Source organism: Centruroides sculpturatus, unplaced genomic scaffold (genome assembly GCF_000671375.1).
Source record: "Centruroides sculpturatus isolate CEXI.00-Female unplaced genomic scaffold, Cexi_2.0 scaffold611, whole genome shotgun sequence".
Taxonomy (NCBI): domain Eukaryota; kingdom Metazoa; phylum Arthropoda; class Arachnida; order Scorpiones; family Buthidae; genus Centruroides; species Centruroides sculpturatus.
The window spans coordinates 374141-392918 of record NW_019384768.1 but is presented as its reverse complement, the minus strand read 5'-3'; the positions used below and the strand labels follow the sequence as shown (position 1 = coordinate 392918).

Sequence of the window (18778 nt, the reverse complement as noted above, 5' to 3'; positions counted from 1 at the left end):
AAAACTATTATAAATATATTTTTAATTGAATCTATAGGAATGTANTTCGGATAACTTATTTTTCGGATAACCAATTATGTACGAAAAAATATATTAATTTATCCCGTGTTGAAATTTTTCTCCGTTGCGTGTCGCTTCGCGTTGAATTTTCGTCGATGTTAAGCCTAACGAAGACTATTGTATCGTTAAAAATTATTTTTTTATTTTGTACAAACAAAATAAATATATTGAAAAATATAAAAACAATAAAAAATTATACTTCAGAAGTTAATTTAGTATCAAAAACGTAAAATATTTGAGTAGCCGAAGACATAGCCAAAGATTACAGCACCACAGCACTGGCAAAAATTTAAATTTGTCGACTGGAATTCCTTCGAATAACCGACCTTTGGATAAACGACGCTCTACTGTATATATATAGCTGAATAAAATGTGTAATTGACTTCAGAGAGATAAAAATTAATCTAAAAGAGAATCTAAATTAAAGTAAGACAAATATATTGTAAGAAATTATGGTTTTCTCAGATGACAGCATGCTGATATTCTAACATACTTCTTATAATAAATAAGTCTGTTGAAAATAGCATAAATGTTTTGAGATAAAATCTCATCTTCAAGGCATTTATCAGAACAAACAATCTCAAAATGAAGGTATTTTGTATTGAAAACATTTATCATACAGTTTTCAATTATTTATTGTTAGGATAAATTTTAAATTTATAGATAAATATATTGTAGAGTCAGAAAACAAGATGCATTGAATGTTGAACTCTGGACATCTGATTGCAGAAAATAAGAAGCATCTTTTCTGCATTAATAAATCTATGTAAATTATCCTATCTATATGATTTTTCAGTTTGAATTGTATAAATCAGTGTTTCTCAACCTCTAACGAATCATTGCCCCCTTCACTATAAAATTCCAATGCCGAGGGCCTAGACTAATGCCAAATTCATACTGCATTGAATAGAATAGTGACTAGTATAATGTTATTTGTTTAATTATTGTAAAATGTAACAAATAAAATATCTAATTATTCTTAATATAACGATTTACTGATATAACGATCACACAAAAAATTGTTTTTCGCCCCCAAAATATAAATTGTTACTAATTGCTCCCTCAACATGGAAAAACGCCCACATGGGGGCAATATCGCCCCATTGAGAAACACTGGTATAAATGCTGGCCACCTGTATTCAACTGATAGTTTTTGTTCATCTTAATTTGTGTTTATTGTGAGTAGTGTAATATTCATCATTCTTCTCTTATTATCATATCAAAGCATTTCACATGTTCTTCTTTATGCCTTGTTTTTAAATATTTTGTATAAATAAAAATAATGATAATAATACTGTANAATTTTCTAAACAAATTTATATAAAATGATTATTAATTAAAAAATTAATAATCCTATAGAGATTTTAGGTTATATTTTATCATCATTATATTCATATATTTTAAATATGTGATATAAAATAGAAAAAAATTAATAATAATAAGATTTAAAAAAATTAGAACTTAATACTTTATTTCTTTTCACATGTTTTGTAATCAAATTAAATTCATTTATTCAAAAGTTCAATTTACAATATTAATATTAATGAAACAGATTAAAATCAATTGATCTTATAACACAAAAAAAAAATATTTCTGAAAATATTTTTTAAAAATATTATATCATATTTTATTTTAAAACATAGTGATAGTAAACATTTGATAACATTAAACTATTTATTTATATTATTTTTATTTAAAACAATTCAAATATTAATAGAAATACTCACTAAATCTTCATCAGCTCTTTTTTTCACAGTAGCAACATTTAATGATGCAGGTTGAATAATTAAAGAATCATTAAATTTCTGTACAATAGTATCACATTGTTCAGCAATATTATAACACTAAAAATATAAATTTGAATAAATAAATAAGAATATAAAACTAAAATTTACATATACATATACATTTTACAGCTAAAGCCCATGAATTAAATAAAGCTAGGATTACAGTCTCCAAACAAACTTTCAAATTATTATTGGACAATTATAAAGCTAATTAATAATTAGATATAAATCAATTTGACTAAAAGTAAGCAATTATGCCTATATATAATTTGGCAATGTGAAGACTTTAATGTATCAAGTTGATTGTTGTTTATATAAAAGCTAGGAAACATTTGTTCTTCTTTCATCCATCTGTTTTTAAATGATGTCAGTTTTATCTGTATGTGACTTGAATGAAGTGTGCTTTATATGGATAAAATTGAGAATTAATAGATTGTTACTTGCTTTAACCAAAGGACTTAGTATTAACCAGTTAATCCTAGCTTTATCCACTTTATGGGCTTTAACTGTATATTATATATAATTCTTTTGTTGGTCTTTAATAGTCTTCCTCAGTCTTTAAACAGATTATAGATGTATTCTAATGTGCTATTTGAAAAATAAAATAATTTGAGTCTGTATTCTATTTATATTGAGGAAGCTTTAATTTTATAAAAGATAAAAAGTATACATTATTACTATATTGTTGAAGTTCTATGTGATTATAAAAACACAAAAGAAAATTAAGATATTTTTGATATCATATTTATTAGCTAGGATAGCTTTATTAATATAATAATATAAAATACAATTAACAAAAAGACTAACAATAATAAAATTTTTATCTCTAATGTAATGTTTTATAAACCTTAAGATATTTCAAGAATTCTTTATTATTAATTTTATTAGAATAATCTGTAAGTTTTTAAATATATTTAGTCTCTATATTTTTAGTTTTATTTCTTTAATTTTTAACAATTTTATGATAAAATACTAATATACTGATAGTGTGAAAATACAGCCTTTCATAGCATTTGAGTAACAGAATTTGAATAAAACCCAAAATTTAAAAATAACATACGATAATGTAAATTTCATCTCATGGATAAACAAACAGATCTCTGTACATACTAAAAACAGTTCAGGGAGTCAGATTTATTTGAGATAAAACATTTTTTGGAATAGCAACATCTCATCATCAAATCCAACATGATCTGTTAGGGTACTGAGATCTGTTACGGGACATTCCAATTTTCAATGCTGACACAGCGCTGATCTCAATGTTCGTTAAAAATCGTTCCTTTTTTCAACGTTGAAGTGGCATTGTTGTCAGCGCTGTCTCAACACACTCAGCACTCAACAGACATGTTGACTGCTAATTTCCAATGAATTGTGGGTAATTGGTGCGACATTTGAATGGAATCCATCTTGCTGAGCATGGAATTATGGGAACTAAGCACTTCGTACTCGAGTTGGAACGTCATTGATGACGTCAAATTGTTGACTTCAACACTCAAAATTCGCGTTGAAAATCGGAATGTCCCGTTAATTACAATTCTGTGAAGTGACTGAATGCAATAAAATATAAATTTCAGCAATTAAAGTACTCATCTGTAGAAAAGTCAAACGACTACCAGATTATATCAAGCTAAACTACTACTACTACTACTATTCATAATTAAATGCTAAGTGATGTTTGTCTACCTCTAGTACCAAACTAGAAGTAGGCATTAGATTCCATCATTAAGTTTAATAATTAATTTAAAAAGTTCTGGAAGAAAAGAATTGATCCAAAGCAGAACTCAAACCTGCAACTCCCACTCCATGCAGTTGCATTGCCAGTTACTTTCAAGAGAAATTGTCATGTTTGAGTCTAAATAGTAGGTTTGTTTAGCAATAGCAATAAAAAATTTTTATAATAGCTAAGCATGAAACTTGCAGAAGTTTATCTTCAGCTTAAACAATTGAAATGAATAAAGGAATGGAAAAGAAAGTAAAGAGAAAAAGTGTTATGTTCAAAGAATATGGAATAAAAAAAGTTTATAAACTATTCAATGAAGTCAAAAAATTACTTTAATTTAAAAATATAAAATACAAGAAAAAAATCTCACCTGTTCTAACTTTAGAACTAATTAAAAACATTCAAACAACACTTAAATCAAGTAAAAATAAAATAATCCTTTCAATTATAAGTTACGTATCAAATGCATTTTGCCAAAAGACAACACTTCACTTTGACAAAATCATCATTTACTGTCTGGCCATGACTGGAGTTATCAAAAGTAATCCAAAACATCAACTTTTGTTTTTCATTCTCTTCAATATCAAAAACTTGTTCAATTCTCTTTTGGTGGCTGAAATACTATTTCAAATCAACATTGTCAAAGTTCTTAGTATGTTCCTGATAATCAGTATGTATTATGACCAGTCTTGTTTTGAATTTTTTAAATTTCAAATAAATATACAATGCATTCCACAGGTTTAATTATTTTTGTTCTTAAAATTCTTTATTGTTTAATGCTATAGAGTTTATCTATATTATCTGTATAATCTATGCCTTTATTCTGTTTTTACTTAAATACACTGTATTAAATTAAAATTCTAACAATTTATGTTAGATATTATGTTGGTAAATTTTGATTTTAGGCTATTCGTTTTATAATTATTTAATAATTTACTAAATTATTAAAAGAATATATGTATATTTAAAAAAAATGTTTGTAATTTAATCTCTAGAGCATATTTTTTTGTTTTTTAAATGAATTCATTCTAAATGAGTCAAATATTTAATGTAATCAACTGCATATTCATAACAGCTAAAACTGAAACACAAGTTCAAGTAGATTCACTGTCTTAATTAAAAACAATAGTAAATTCAAATTTAAAAAACTAAATTGATATTATGGAGTCATTCTGTACAAAAAAACATTTTTCGTTATGTTAGCAAGCTTTTAATTCTGTATGCATAACATAATATTAAAATATCTTTTCATTATGATTATCTATGCTAAGAAATCATAGTTTAAATAAATAATTACAGACAAATCAGATGAAAACAAGGAGAAAAAGCTAAGAATTTAATATCTTTGATATCACATTACCTAAATTTCTAACCAGTACTGATGTCAATTGTATATTTGATACTCGTGAATTGATGTGATTTTCATCAACAATAAAAAAATGTTAATTCTACAGAATTTCTTGGATAGAATGTCATCAGATAACAATAATAATATAAACTAAAGTATAATTTATTATCATTACATTATAATAAATTATTAGACATATATTAAATTACAGACTTATATATAAAAATATGCATGCAAATTTTACATTTATTTATATTTTATTTAGTACAATGTTCATACTCTTTGTACACGGTAAATATAAATGAATAAATAATACATAAATAATAAATATACAAGTTTTATAGTCTCTTATACAAAATTACATTAATAAAGTTTTATATTAAAATATTTCTATTGTAAATAATTTTCTAAACAAATTTATATAAAATGATTATTAATTAAAAAATTAATAATCCTTTAGAGATTTTAGGTTATATTTTATCATCATTATATTCATATATTTTAAATATGTGATATAAAATAGAAAAAAATTAATAATAATAAGATTTAAAAAAATTAGAACTTAATACTTTATTTCTTTTCACATGTTTTGTAATCAAATTAAATTCATTTATTCAAAAGTTCAATTTACAATATTAATATTAATGAAACAGATTAAAATCAATTGATCTTATAACACAAAAAAAAAATATTTCTGAAAATATTTTTTAAAAATATTATATCATATTTTATTTTAAAACATAGTGATAGTAAACATTTGATAACATTAAACTATTTATTTATATTATTTTTATTTAAAACAATTCAAATATTAATAGAAATACTCACTAAATCTTCATCAGCTCTTTTTTTCACAGTAGCAACATTTAATGATGCAGGTTGAATAATTAAAGAATCATTAAATTTCTGTACAATAGTATCACATTGTTCAGCAATATTATAACACTAAAAATATAAATTTGAATAAATAAATAAGAATATAAAACTAAAATTTACATATACATATACATTTTACAGCTAAAGCCCATGAATTAAATAAAGCTAGGATTACAGTCTCCAAACAAACTTTCAAATTATTATTGGACAATTATAAAGCTAATTAATAATTAGATATAAATCAATTTGACTAAAAGTAAGCAATTATGCCTATATATAATTTGGCAATGTGAAGACTTTAATGTATCAAGTTGATTGTTGTTTATATAAAAGCTAGGAAACATTTGTTCTTCTTTCATCCATCTGTTTTTAAATGATGTCAGTTTTATCTGTATGTGACTTGAATGAAGTGTGCTTTATATGGATAAAATTGAGAATTAATAGATTGTTACTTGCTTTAACCAAAGGACTTAGTATTAACCAGTTAATCCTAGCTTTATCCACTTTATGGGCTTTAACTGTATATTATATATAATTCTTTTGTTGGTCTTTAATAGTCTTCCTCAGTCTTTAAACAGATTATAGATGTATTCTAATGTGCTATTTGAAAAATAAAATAATTTGAGTCTGTATTCTATTTATATTGAGGAAGCTTTAATTTTATAAAAGATAAAAAGTATACATTATTACTATATTGTTGAAGTTCTATGTGATTATAAAAACACAAAAGAAAATTAAGATATTTTTGATATCATATTTATTAGCTAGGATAGCTTTATTAATATAATAATATAAAATACAATTAACAAAAAGACTAACAATAATAAAATTTTTATCTCTAATGTAATGTTTTATAAACCTTAAGATATATTTTATAAAAACATTAATAATTATAAAAATAATATTTTAAAAATCATTTAATTATAACATACACTGTTTTGAATTATTTCAGTTGGTTTTTCTGCAAACTGATCTCTTTGTGCAGTAGATGCAAGTTCAATGCTATACCTGAGAATTGACTTTCGAACAGCTTTGTACTGATCTTGTCCCTCAAATGGATATCTGTAATTTAAAAATCATGATATATATTTTATGAACAAAAATTTTTAAAATTATATTGAAGAAATTAATCACTGCAAAGTCAATAAAGAATTTATAAGAATAAAGATAATTAATAATTTAAAATTTAAATTTAAATAATAAAATAAAATTATTTATAAAACGTTTAAAAAAATAAACACTTCTATTGATATTAAATAAAATTTACTTATTTGAATAAATAAGTTAATTACACTTGTATTAAATATGATTTTGTTTACTTTTTAAATCATTCCATTTACCTTTTACATAATATGATCGAACAGAACATCCAAGTAAAGCAATTTGTTTCAGTTTCTTTTAAATATATTGCATTTTCATATAATTTTTATATATCTGTGTTAGGATTTTGAATTTTGGGTCTGCCAATTCCAAGAGATGTTCCACTTGGCACACAAAGTTGTATATAAAACCTGTACTATCTTTACTGTTTCTATTTTTTCTGTATTATCTCTCTATGAATTTTATGATAAATGAAAATGTGTAGTTTCCTTCTGAAGAGGATTAAATCTTAAAGAATTTATTGTAACTATTGTTAACTATTAATAATAAAGAAGTGCTGAATTTTAGTGTTAATGTGAAATAATATGCAAAACACACACACATAAAACAAGTAAGATATAAATTTTAAAAAATACATAATGTATATAATACATACATTATATATATATACTTTCATTTTGTTATCATTAATTTTTATTTCTCAATTATTACAACTTTATATAATACCTAATAATAAGAGAAGATTCACATTTCATTTTTTATTATTTAAAATAACTGAAATTTCTATTTTATTACATAATTTCACAACTTTTATGATCATTTGATCAATGACTAAAGAATATTTTGTATATCTTTAAATGCTTTGAAAGCAATGCAGTTGGAAATTCCTGCTACAAAAAGTGACCAGTGTTCACCTATTGCACTAATGTGTACAATTCATTTTTGAGTTCAGAAAAATTTTTTTATTCCAGAAAATGTAATTATTCTCAAAAATTGTTAATCCAGAATTATCATCATCTCAGTGTAGGAAAAAATTCTTCCAGGACAAACAGAATTTCTGGTCAATCCTATCCAAACCAGGATGGTTGAAAACCCTGATCTATGTATATATATTTTTTATTCCTAAAATAATATATTGACTATAAAATAAATGAATGTTGTAAGTAAAAATTATGGATAATCATGAAAACTACATATTTATTTTTTCCATCTGTAAACTCTACATTTCATTTCAAAAGTTTATATGAAAATAAAATAAAATACTTTTTGAATTAGATATTTGTTTCATATTATTATAATAAAATAGATTTTATTTATTGTTTTAATTTAAAAAGTTAAATAAATAATAAAAACTATAAATAAAAAAAAGAGTCATACTCTTTATTTTACTGTATTAAATTGTTAATAAAAATCTGAAATAAAATATGGTGTTCTGAATTTATTCTGAATTGAATTTATTTAGAAGAGATTCATTAATAGACTCTAAATATGGTTTTAATGAAAAAGTTCAAAAAGGAAATAAGAGAATAAAATGGAATTCTATAGGACTAATAATGTAAAATAAAATACTACAGAAAGTGGAACAGGAAATATATTCTTTAGTTACATTTATTAATGATCATATATAGTTCAAATAATTTATTATTTGTCTTTTTAAATACAATTCAAATAGTAACTTGTTTTAATGACTATAAAGATAGTCATTAAAACAAGTTACTATTTGAATTATGCGTTACTCTAGTGATTTGAAGAACTACAAAAAAAATATAATTATCATAAATATTTAGTACAAGGATAAAAATAATGTAAAATTTGTTTATTTAGTTGATAGTTTCTATCAAACTAAAATTCAAAAACATATTTTCTGTAATCAATAACATACTATATTATATCATGTGATATTTTTCTGAATATTTGTTCAATGCAAAATGTTATATTTATATGTAAAACAAAAAATATCAGTAACTATTAATAATATTCTGATTATTAATGCAAATATTAATAATGCTTTTCAATTTTAAATATGATTTTAGTTACAAAATAATTACACTTTATCAAATATATTAAGCTTCACATTTTTAAATTTATTTTTTTTTAAATACTCTCAAAATTTTAATTTCATTAATTAGCAAAATATTTTAGTGATTTTCATGTCAATTTTCAATAGGTCCTACTACATATTACCAAATGCATATACTTTTAATTACAAATGTACAAAATCATTCATTTTGGAAAAAAAAAAAAAACATTACAGTAAGACCCCACTTAACATGGGGGATGCGTTTCTAGACAACAAAGCACTAAACGAAACAGCATTAAATGAGGTAATTTTAACACAGAGTAAATAGGAAAAGGAGAACATGTGACCAAAAATAAAACAGATTTTACTTTAATTTTAAGTTATTTTTATATTAATTTGCATAATAATATAGGTTAATAACACAAACATATGCACACAGAAATGTAAAGCTCATTTTTTGTGATGAAGGTCCTGGGTCTTCTGAAATTCTTCGTTTTGCGATAAAGTCGTGTAGTTTTCTTTTTCTTTTCTTAAGCAAATGTCAGTAGTAAGAGACTGCATTCAAAATCTGGATCATTTGCAGCAATTTGATCAATGATTTCTGTCATTGTTACCAAACTTTTACTAACGAAATCTGTAACAATTTCTTTGGTTTCTTCGTTTTCAGAATCATTGTTTTACAGTTCTACATGAATTCCTTGTTCTGCCAGTTCTTGAAGGTCATCATTGGTAAGGCTCTTACCAGAAACCTGCAGTAATTACTCAATATCCTGCTCATCTACATTTCCTATTCCTGCTGTATCAATTAGGTTGACAATTTGGTAAACAATAGGCTCTTCTCATTGAGAATTCTTGAATACCTCCAGCCATACCTTCTTCCACACGCCATTCACACATTTATCAGTTAATTGTTGCCAAGCGAAATCGATATTTCCTATGGCATCCATGATGTTATATTTTTTGAAAATTGCACAAAACAAACATAGATTTAAGATATAGATTTAAGAAAAGTACAGTGCTATGATGAATTGCCACCTTTCGCTGATTGGTTCGTGTTTGGGAATAATTGTATTATATACGAATCAATGAAATGCCATGATAATTTGAATCTGTGTAAATTTTGAGCTTTTCTTAGGCTTCGAGCAGATTGCGTTATACTGAATCAGCATTAATCAAGGCAGTGTTAAGCAGGGTCTTACTGTATTAGTATTTATATATCTTTGTAGAGTTATAAAACTTGGAATATAAAATTATCAGAAATATATAAAAATGTATCATCACTAACTTATGTTTGTAAAATATAAAAAAGACATTGTTGCAGTAAATAATATTTTATAATAACTATGTGTTTGCATTGCATAGATGATAAATAAAATCACCCCTAGTTCAAATATACATATACTATTTATTTGTCTTTTTAAATATAATTCAAATAGTAACTTGTTTTCTAATAAAGTTTTCTTTTACTTATAAATATGATAGTAAAGTGTGCTTATGAAAAATAACTTTTATTTTAGTTCAGATGACTTATTATGAAATACCCTTCATCAAAAATTGTTTGCAATACAATTGCAAATTTATAATAATCAAAGAAAGAAAATAATTCTAATAGTAGCAATTTGTAATATTAGTATTTAGTAATTTAAATAACATTACATAACAAAATTACTAATGCTAATCTACATAAACAAATATAAACAATCAATAACCTGATTATTTGATAAATGCCAATCAAATGTTTCTACATAAAGCTATATATTTCTTCCTATTTATTCTGGCAATATTGATTTTTTCACTTAATAATTAACTTTTCTATATATAGAAAAGAAACATTCTTTAAAACAACTGCAAAAACTTTTTTAGTAAATAGTTCATAATATAGATAATTTCAAAATAAATGAATAAATTGCTAATTAACATATACATAATCATGATTAATTGAATAAACAGTTAATTAACATATAAACTATAATGGTTAATTAGGATATATTTTTCCAATATTTTAAATGAATCATATCCTCTTAGGTTAAAATGAGTGTATTGTCTGAGGACCAAATTTAGCTTTAATTATTGGAAGTAAGTTATGAGCAATTCGAATTTTAAAATAAGCAATTATGATCAATTATTTACTTTAATATTAAGAATCATTTAATAAAAAACAAGTGCATAAAATAGTTTTAATAAAATAAAAGTTCATTATATTTCTGCTGAAAATTTCTTTCTATTATTACTGAATTTTTTACTGAATTATTACTGAATTACTGAATATTTTAAATTATTACATTAGTTTTTTGTTTTATGTTGAAGTTTTTAAAAACGTCTATTAAACTGAAAATTCCCTATATATAAAAATATTTTTTGAAGAAAAAAAAACAAGTTTTTGTTTATTTTATGGATTAGAAAGGAAATAGATATATTTTTTTCTGTATTTAAAAACTTCTACCCATGAAAAATGATGGAAAAAGAAATATAACTAGTCAGCATTTAGTAAAATCAGTGATTTTTTTACAAAACATAACGATGAGAAAAATTCCATCAAAAATGCTGGGAGTAGAAATGAAAAAATTAATTTTTACTTAAAGCTATATAAACTTTATCAAATTATAAAATTTCTTTTATTACAACGTTCTCATTAAGATTATGTTGCCTCCTAGTAATTTGATCTATTGTTTAAAATCTGAAATTCTTCTGTTGCAGTAATATAATCCTGACTTACTCAAATTTTATTCAGCTTTGAATTTGGATGTGTACCAACTGGCAAAATTGGAATATTTAACTTATGAGGAAATATGCTATTTACTACATTATCCAGTGAATTTTGTCCATTTTATACTCAAGATATAAAATGATAATAAGTTTTAGAATTTCAATTCACCCTATTCAAAGAAAATCAATTACTTCTGACACTATGGTCCTGCTTAAAATTAACTAAAATACTAGATGATTATAATTAAAGTACTCCTGTTTTAAGCTATTTACAGAATTATTTAGCAATCCAAATGCAACCAACTTTGGTATGGTGACATTTCAGGACATGACAAAGACATTTCTGTAAAAAAAATTAGTACCAAAACTCACTTCCTCGACACCTTTAGCACTACAAGTAACAAACGTTTTATTTGTACAAGATATTAATACTATACATGATCTCAGTGTTGTATAGAATACTATTCAATGTGGTCCGCTTTTAAAATAACAGTATGTTAAACAGCCAATTGTAATTGATCTTCTGTGATGCTTCTCAAATGCAGTGTAATATTGTCTCTTAAGGCTGCCAAATTTGAATTCAAACTTTTGTTAAACATTGTGTTATATAGTTATTAAATATAACATTAGATTTTTGTTATAATTGTTTTCTTGATAACATCAAAATATTATTTTTTAATGTGCAAAAGAATACAAAAAATTATAAATTTAACAAATATTGAATGATTGTAATTGAAGTGCTTCTATTCAATATTGCCTCAAAAGACATTATTTTAATTAATATTAATTTAACATAAAATTTAATAAAATTTAAAAATGCAAAATAACTCCTAAATACTGAAAAGTAGTAATTGCTTTTAATGAAATATGAAAAAACACTAATATTTTTCTTTTAATATCAAATCTAATGTAAATAATGATGTTGACATTTCCCTGGAGATATTTTACTTTTTTGTTTCCATGACAACATAATTTTCAAATGAGTTCCTAAAGATGAGCATTAGAGCTTGAAAGTGATAGAATTTTGGTTAATCTTTGAAAATTTAGTTTTTACTTTCATTTTCCATACTTTGTTAAAGGCAATTTCTACTTAAGTGAAATTTAATTTTAAGAAAAAAAAAATTCAGATTTTATTTAAAGTGCATTCTTTAAATAGAAAAAAGATTTAATTTTAATTTAATAAATTAAATAAATACACAAAATAATCTTACCTATCCAACCAAGAAATGAGAATTTTAACAAAACCTAAAATATCAGAAACTGCAGATAATGTTTCTGTTGAAAGAAGTTCTTGTTTAGTTTTTTCTGCTAATATTGAATTCAAATGTTTCAAACTATTGCATAAACTTCTTGCTTTACATCCAAGTTTCAAAGCCAAAGACTGTAGATTTTCTGAAGTTAAATTATAGTGCTTAAGAAAAAAGAAAGAATATAATTAGTGTTAAATCGTAAAAAAAATTAATGTCATGAAATATCAAATTTCTAATAGTTAAGTTTTGAATAATTATTTATACATTAGAAACTTAAAAAGTTATTTTTAAATTATTATGTAATAAACACCTAATTTAAAATTATGTTGTAACACAATAGAATAATCAATTCAATTCCTTATGAAAAATAAATTTGTTCAGATAAAAATGTTTTAAAAAACTTACTGTGCAATAAAAAGTACATTCAAAAACAAAAACATTTTATTCTTATATTTTTATAGAATTAATTTACAAAAGACAAAGAAGAAAAAAAGACAAAAAATAAATGCCAACATTGTTCGTTTCATCAAATTAAGATTTCAAAATAATCCACAGAACCTGCTTACAAAAAATCTTTAAAATGTTGAATATTGCAAAAAAAATGTAATCAAATTCTAGAAAAAAGTTTAAAGTTTTTTTAAAGTTAATAAACTTTTAAAATAAAGAAAAAATTGTATATTCAATGCATTATCACCAACCAAGCTGAAAAATATCAATGATTTCTGAGAATAATATATATATACACAGAAAAACTTGGAATGCAATCTACAAAGAAATAAGAAGAAAATATTTCTGCTTCCACTTGAACCAATCAACTTCTTTCAAAAGCACTTAAGCTAAAACAGATTATTGTAAAGAAAATTTCTTAGAAAATATTTAAACATTTTTTACATTATACATCTACTGTAAACATATTTTAAGAAAGGAATTTTACAAGTAAAAATTATTTTAAAAAAATACGTCAAATATAAGATGTTTTTGATATCTGTTTATCATTGTAATTTCTTTAGCATAATTAAAAAAAACTCAAACAAAAAGTAAAAAATTGTTAATTAGATAATAAAAAAATGAATCATCATCTTTGTTGACTCATTTTAATTGATCATGAATGTACTTAACTAAACTTCATAGCAATTCATAACAATGTTAGCCCACACAAATAAAAAGAAAATAAGCATACCAATTGTCTTAATAATTCCACAGCTTCTAAGATAGTTTCTTGGTGTCCAATTTTAATAACATTCAAATGAGTCAGATCATCTGACACAAGTGTTAAGAGATGACAACCATTTATATTGTTGTTTAGAAAAAACTGGACATATGGCTGAACTACATCATCTAATCCTATATAATTAATAAACAACAAAATATTATATCTTAACAATAATAAAATTTAAATAAAAGATTATAAATATATACTTGCTTACTGGAGTCTAAAATTAATAATATAAAAAAACCATTCAAAAGTCCAGCATAATTCTTTAATAACATAAGAAGGTTTTCAAACGCATTAAGCGTCCATCTTCAGTTATTTCTCTAAAATCGAATGTGGAATTCAAAAAATTACGCAAGCAAAATTTCAAATAAAAATTTATATTATTAAAGGATTATGCTGGACTTTTGAATGGTTTTTTTATATTATTAAAAGATTATATTATCATTATTATTATAAATCTTACAATTATATATCTAAAACATTTGTCTAATTCTCACCTTTTCCTGATTTAATATTTTTTTTTTATCCTTCTAAAATATTTTACCTTTCCTGCATTGAAATATTTATATTTTAAATAATTTAACTGATGTCACATTTAATTTTATTAATTACATTTATTTGTGTATTTCAGTTATGTAAAAAAATATAAATAAAAAATTACATTAACAGATTTTGTATTTTTGTTTTTAATAATATTTTATCTGAAAATTATATAACACATAATATTTATTAATTAATTATAATAGATTATAGATTTAGTTGACACTAACACTCTAAAACCTTGGTTTCAGATTGTATATATTACAGAAATTAAAAATAAATTGTAAAAATAATAAAACAAAATTTTAATGATTCTATTGCTTTTATTAAATGTGATTTTCTGGTTTTAAATACAGTCGACCCACCTATAACACTGTTGATAATTCCATTTTATATGAATTCCATGTTGTACGAGTCACTTAGATTTTACAAATACGTGTATCGGGCTGTGAACGGCTCACGTATTGGTAAAATCTAAGTGGCTCATACAACATGGAATTTATATAAAACGGAATTATCAACAGTGTTATAGGGGAGTCGACTGTATTATATTTCAATTAAAGTAAGGGACAAATTTATTTAAAAAGTTTAATTTTAATGGTATAAAATAATAAAAATCAACCGATAATTTTATTCTGAAGATGTTTACATTCCACATATACCTATGATTAAAAAAAAAAAAAATTTTAAATGATGTAAATGATGTTATTCATACTTTAAAATATCAGAGTCAATTTATGGTTATTTATGGTAATAAATTGTAATTTTATTTACTCTATTATATAATAATTATTAACTATATCCTTAGATAAAAGGAAGACCTTGATTATCTAATGAAGTGTAACAGAAATTCCAAATTGTACTTTCATATAAAACTTAATAAGAATAAGATTATTTTAATTTCTATAATTTATTTTCCAAATGATTATAAATGCTAATACAGTATTTTAATTATTATATTGTAAAAAAACAATACATCATAACAAATTATAAAAACAATCTATTAATTTTTTTGATGCATTGAACTTTCACTTTAATGATAAATGACTTACTTTGCAATTTAAAAATCCAATGCAAATATTTAAATATTAATTATAGCCTAAATAAATGATCTATTATATATTATCTGAAAAAATTCATAATAAAGGGTAACATTAAAATCTCTGAAATAAATAAAGAAAAGAGTTATATTAAAAGAAAATTTATTTATTTATTTTTTTATCAGAAATTAAACAGAACATACTGTATTTGTCTATTAATTGCAAAGCATCATTCACTACATAACTGCTAATTTACTCAAGCATATCATTAAAATTTTTCAGATGTTAAACACAATAATTATTTAAGCAACAATTTTATATTTAAAAAGTCATTTATATGGTTCATAATATAATGTATGTTTTTAAAAATAATTTATTGTAAAACACACGTTAATTTCATAGACAATATGAATACAACACATATTAATTCTATAAGCATACAGCATAGTAAAAATAAAATGAATGTTTTAAATAAATAATTACTGATATAAAGATAATAAATAATACAAATATTTTAATTTAAATTTAAAACAAAATTTAATTACATTTAATTTAAAATCAGTGTAGAAATTATTCTATAAAATTTATTTTTTATGAATACTTCGTATTTACAGAGAACAAGTAACAAATTTTTGAAATGGCTTATAAAAATCTTTTAACTTTTTAATGTTCAAAGTTTCTAATGATGAACTAGAAAGAACAAAAGCATTTAAATTTTAATTTTAACAACTTATATATATATAATTATTTTTATTCTGTAACTTATTTGGAAAAACAGGAATATTTATTCTTCTATTTCAGAGAAATAACTGTTAAAAATTGTATATTTTTAAAAAAAATATATAGAATTTTTAGCTTCCTCAAAAATATAATTTAAATTTCTGTGAATAACAGAAATATTGCACATTCATATTAAAATACATTATATATAACTTTTTCACCATATTTAAGTGTCTAATGATAATGCTAATAACAAAAGATAGTTACATAATAAACCTGTTCAACCGCATTAATATCTAATTTGTGTATGTAAATCTGCATATGTGATGATTTTTTAAACTCATTTTAGATGCATATTTCTGTTAAGAAATAACTGTCTCAATAACATGTTTTTTTTTTTTTTTAAATATTAATTCAATCAGTGAAAAATCTGTACTATGATAAACTGCATAAATAATAACTGTCCTGAGTATTATTCTGCTTTATTTACTAGACTTATATTTGTTGTTCATACATGACAGACTGTATGAAACTATTACTTTTTATCAATATGTGAAAAATTAATTTTAAATAGTTCATTTAAACAATTTAATTTTAAATGTTGAATGAAGAAAGAATAGCTACATATTTCAATTAAACAACAACTTTCGTACCTTTGTCAAACTGAAAACCTTTGAATTAAAATGGTTTTCAGACAAACATCCCAAAAATGTTTCAATTAAAAAAGGCATTTGATGTTTTGACAAAAGATTTGAAAGTTATTGTTTTATCTAATTTAGTGTTTTCAATACAGGTTAAATCTACATAATCTGGCAACCTTGGAATCTGGTCATTGTTGAACTACAGAAAATGTTGGATTACAGAAATTGACCTTTAAAACCCCTAAGAAATCCAGCTATGAACCATATGCTTATTCTATACACATATTACACCTTTGATATACACATATCAAAGGTCAAACCAAGCTCAAGAAGTAATACAACTAGTAATGCTTCCAAACAAGATTTCTTTGTTTTGTGTAATATAAAGCCTAAAACCAAAAATACTTTTTAGTTCCTATAGCTCAGATTATGTCAGAAGTCAGCAGGGTCAGCAGTGTCTTCAAGGTATTCAGGGTTGTCAGGGTCTCTGTGCTCATCAGTTACAAGTACATTAGAAACAGAGGAAGTGTAGCAAAGTGGATTTTCTACATTGAAATGAATTTGAATAAGTTCTTTATTTCTTTCAACTTTCTTCAATCACTGTTGCAATGTAGATTGCTTCTGATACTTTGCCTTTCCCTTAATTAATTTTCTTTGAATCAAATAAACAGACAACAAATCTAAAAAGTAGTGGTGGAAAATCCAAAATGTACTAGACCATGAGAGTTGCTGGACTACAGAATGCCTGATTAAAGAAGTTCAACCTGTATTTTGGTATGTATAAATGTCAGATATATATATATTCACTATCAAAAGATTTTAAAATAATATGTTTATTAAACAAAAGTTTTTCATTGTTAAGGTATGGCCTTTATCAGTGAAAAAAAACTTATATAAAAATAATACAGATAAAAGAAAACAAATAAATACATGGGCAGGTAAACCCTAAAGATGGACATTGGATAATCTCTGCTGAATCCAAAATTAAAACTGGAGATAACTTGTAAAATGAAAACCATTCACACTTTTACAGCAAAAATTCTGAAATTCCAAATTGAAATTTCAGAATTTTTGGGTAGAGTTAGGTTACCTGAGGTAGGTTTATAAAATAAACCAAAAACACTTGTTGCTTAAATCCTTTTGCCGAAAAAGTGTGAATGTTTTCATTTTACAAACTCTGTTGAAAATATCAGATAAATGAATGCTCTGCCTTTGCTTGCAGAACATTGTGATGAAGTAGTATGCAGCAAATGTACAACAGAGCTAGCTAAAAAAGTGATGTAACTTTGAACTGCTGAACTTTTCCCTTCTAAAATGCTGTGGGGGGTTAAAAAACATTATTCATATGAGAATCCCTTTACATCTCAACAATGTCACTGTGCAACTCTATCATGCTAGATATACTGGTGTTGTGGATAGCACTGTTTAATCTTCTAAAGTTATAAATCATGATTTCCAATAAAACACCTTGTAGATGCATTAGCACTGCTATATGCTTATTGACTGTTTAATTTATTATTATTTATGTACTTTATATTTCAATCCAATTTTATTCTTGATGTTTTTCTTTTATATATCATCATATTTTTGCACTATTATATAATTTTGTAAATTGTATATATGTAATTTTAATTTTCCATGCGTGTATGGGACAAGCAATTTGAAAAAATGATAGATGTTTGGGTTCTTTCTATTAAATTCAAATGTTTTGTTCTCTATGAAAGATTCTGCCTGAAGAGGACGGTTATATATT

At 23.5% G+C, this 18778-nt stretch overlaps 1 protein-coding gene across 1 annotated transcript in view; it reads right to left on the bottom strand.

Moving 5' to 3' along the window:
• Positions 1 to 18778, bottom strand: part of LOC111628939 (connector enhancer of kinase suppressor of ras 2-like) — a 32622-nt gene that overhangs the window by 1079 nt on the left and 12765 nt on the right. Inside the window, exons 2-6 of the mRNA XM_023372797.1 lie at positions 14049 to 14212; positions 12830 to 13029; positions 6724 to 6853; positions 5744 to 5860; positions 1788 to 1904 (exon numbers count right to left, since the gene is read on the bottom strand). Of these exons, the coding sequence (XP_023228565.1) occupies positions 1788 to 1904; positions 5744 to 5860; positions 6724 to 6853; positions 12830 to 13029; positions 14049 to 14212 (728 nt within the window). The remainder of the gene's footprint in view (positions 1 to 1787; positions 1905 to 5743; positions 5861 to 6723; positions 6854 to 12829; positions 13030 to 14048; positions 14213 to 18778) is intronic.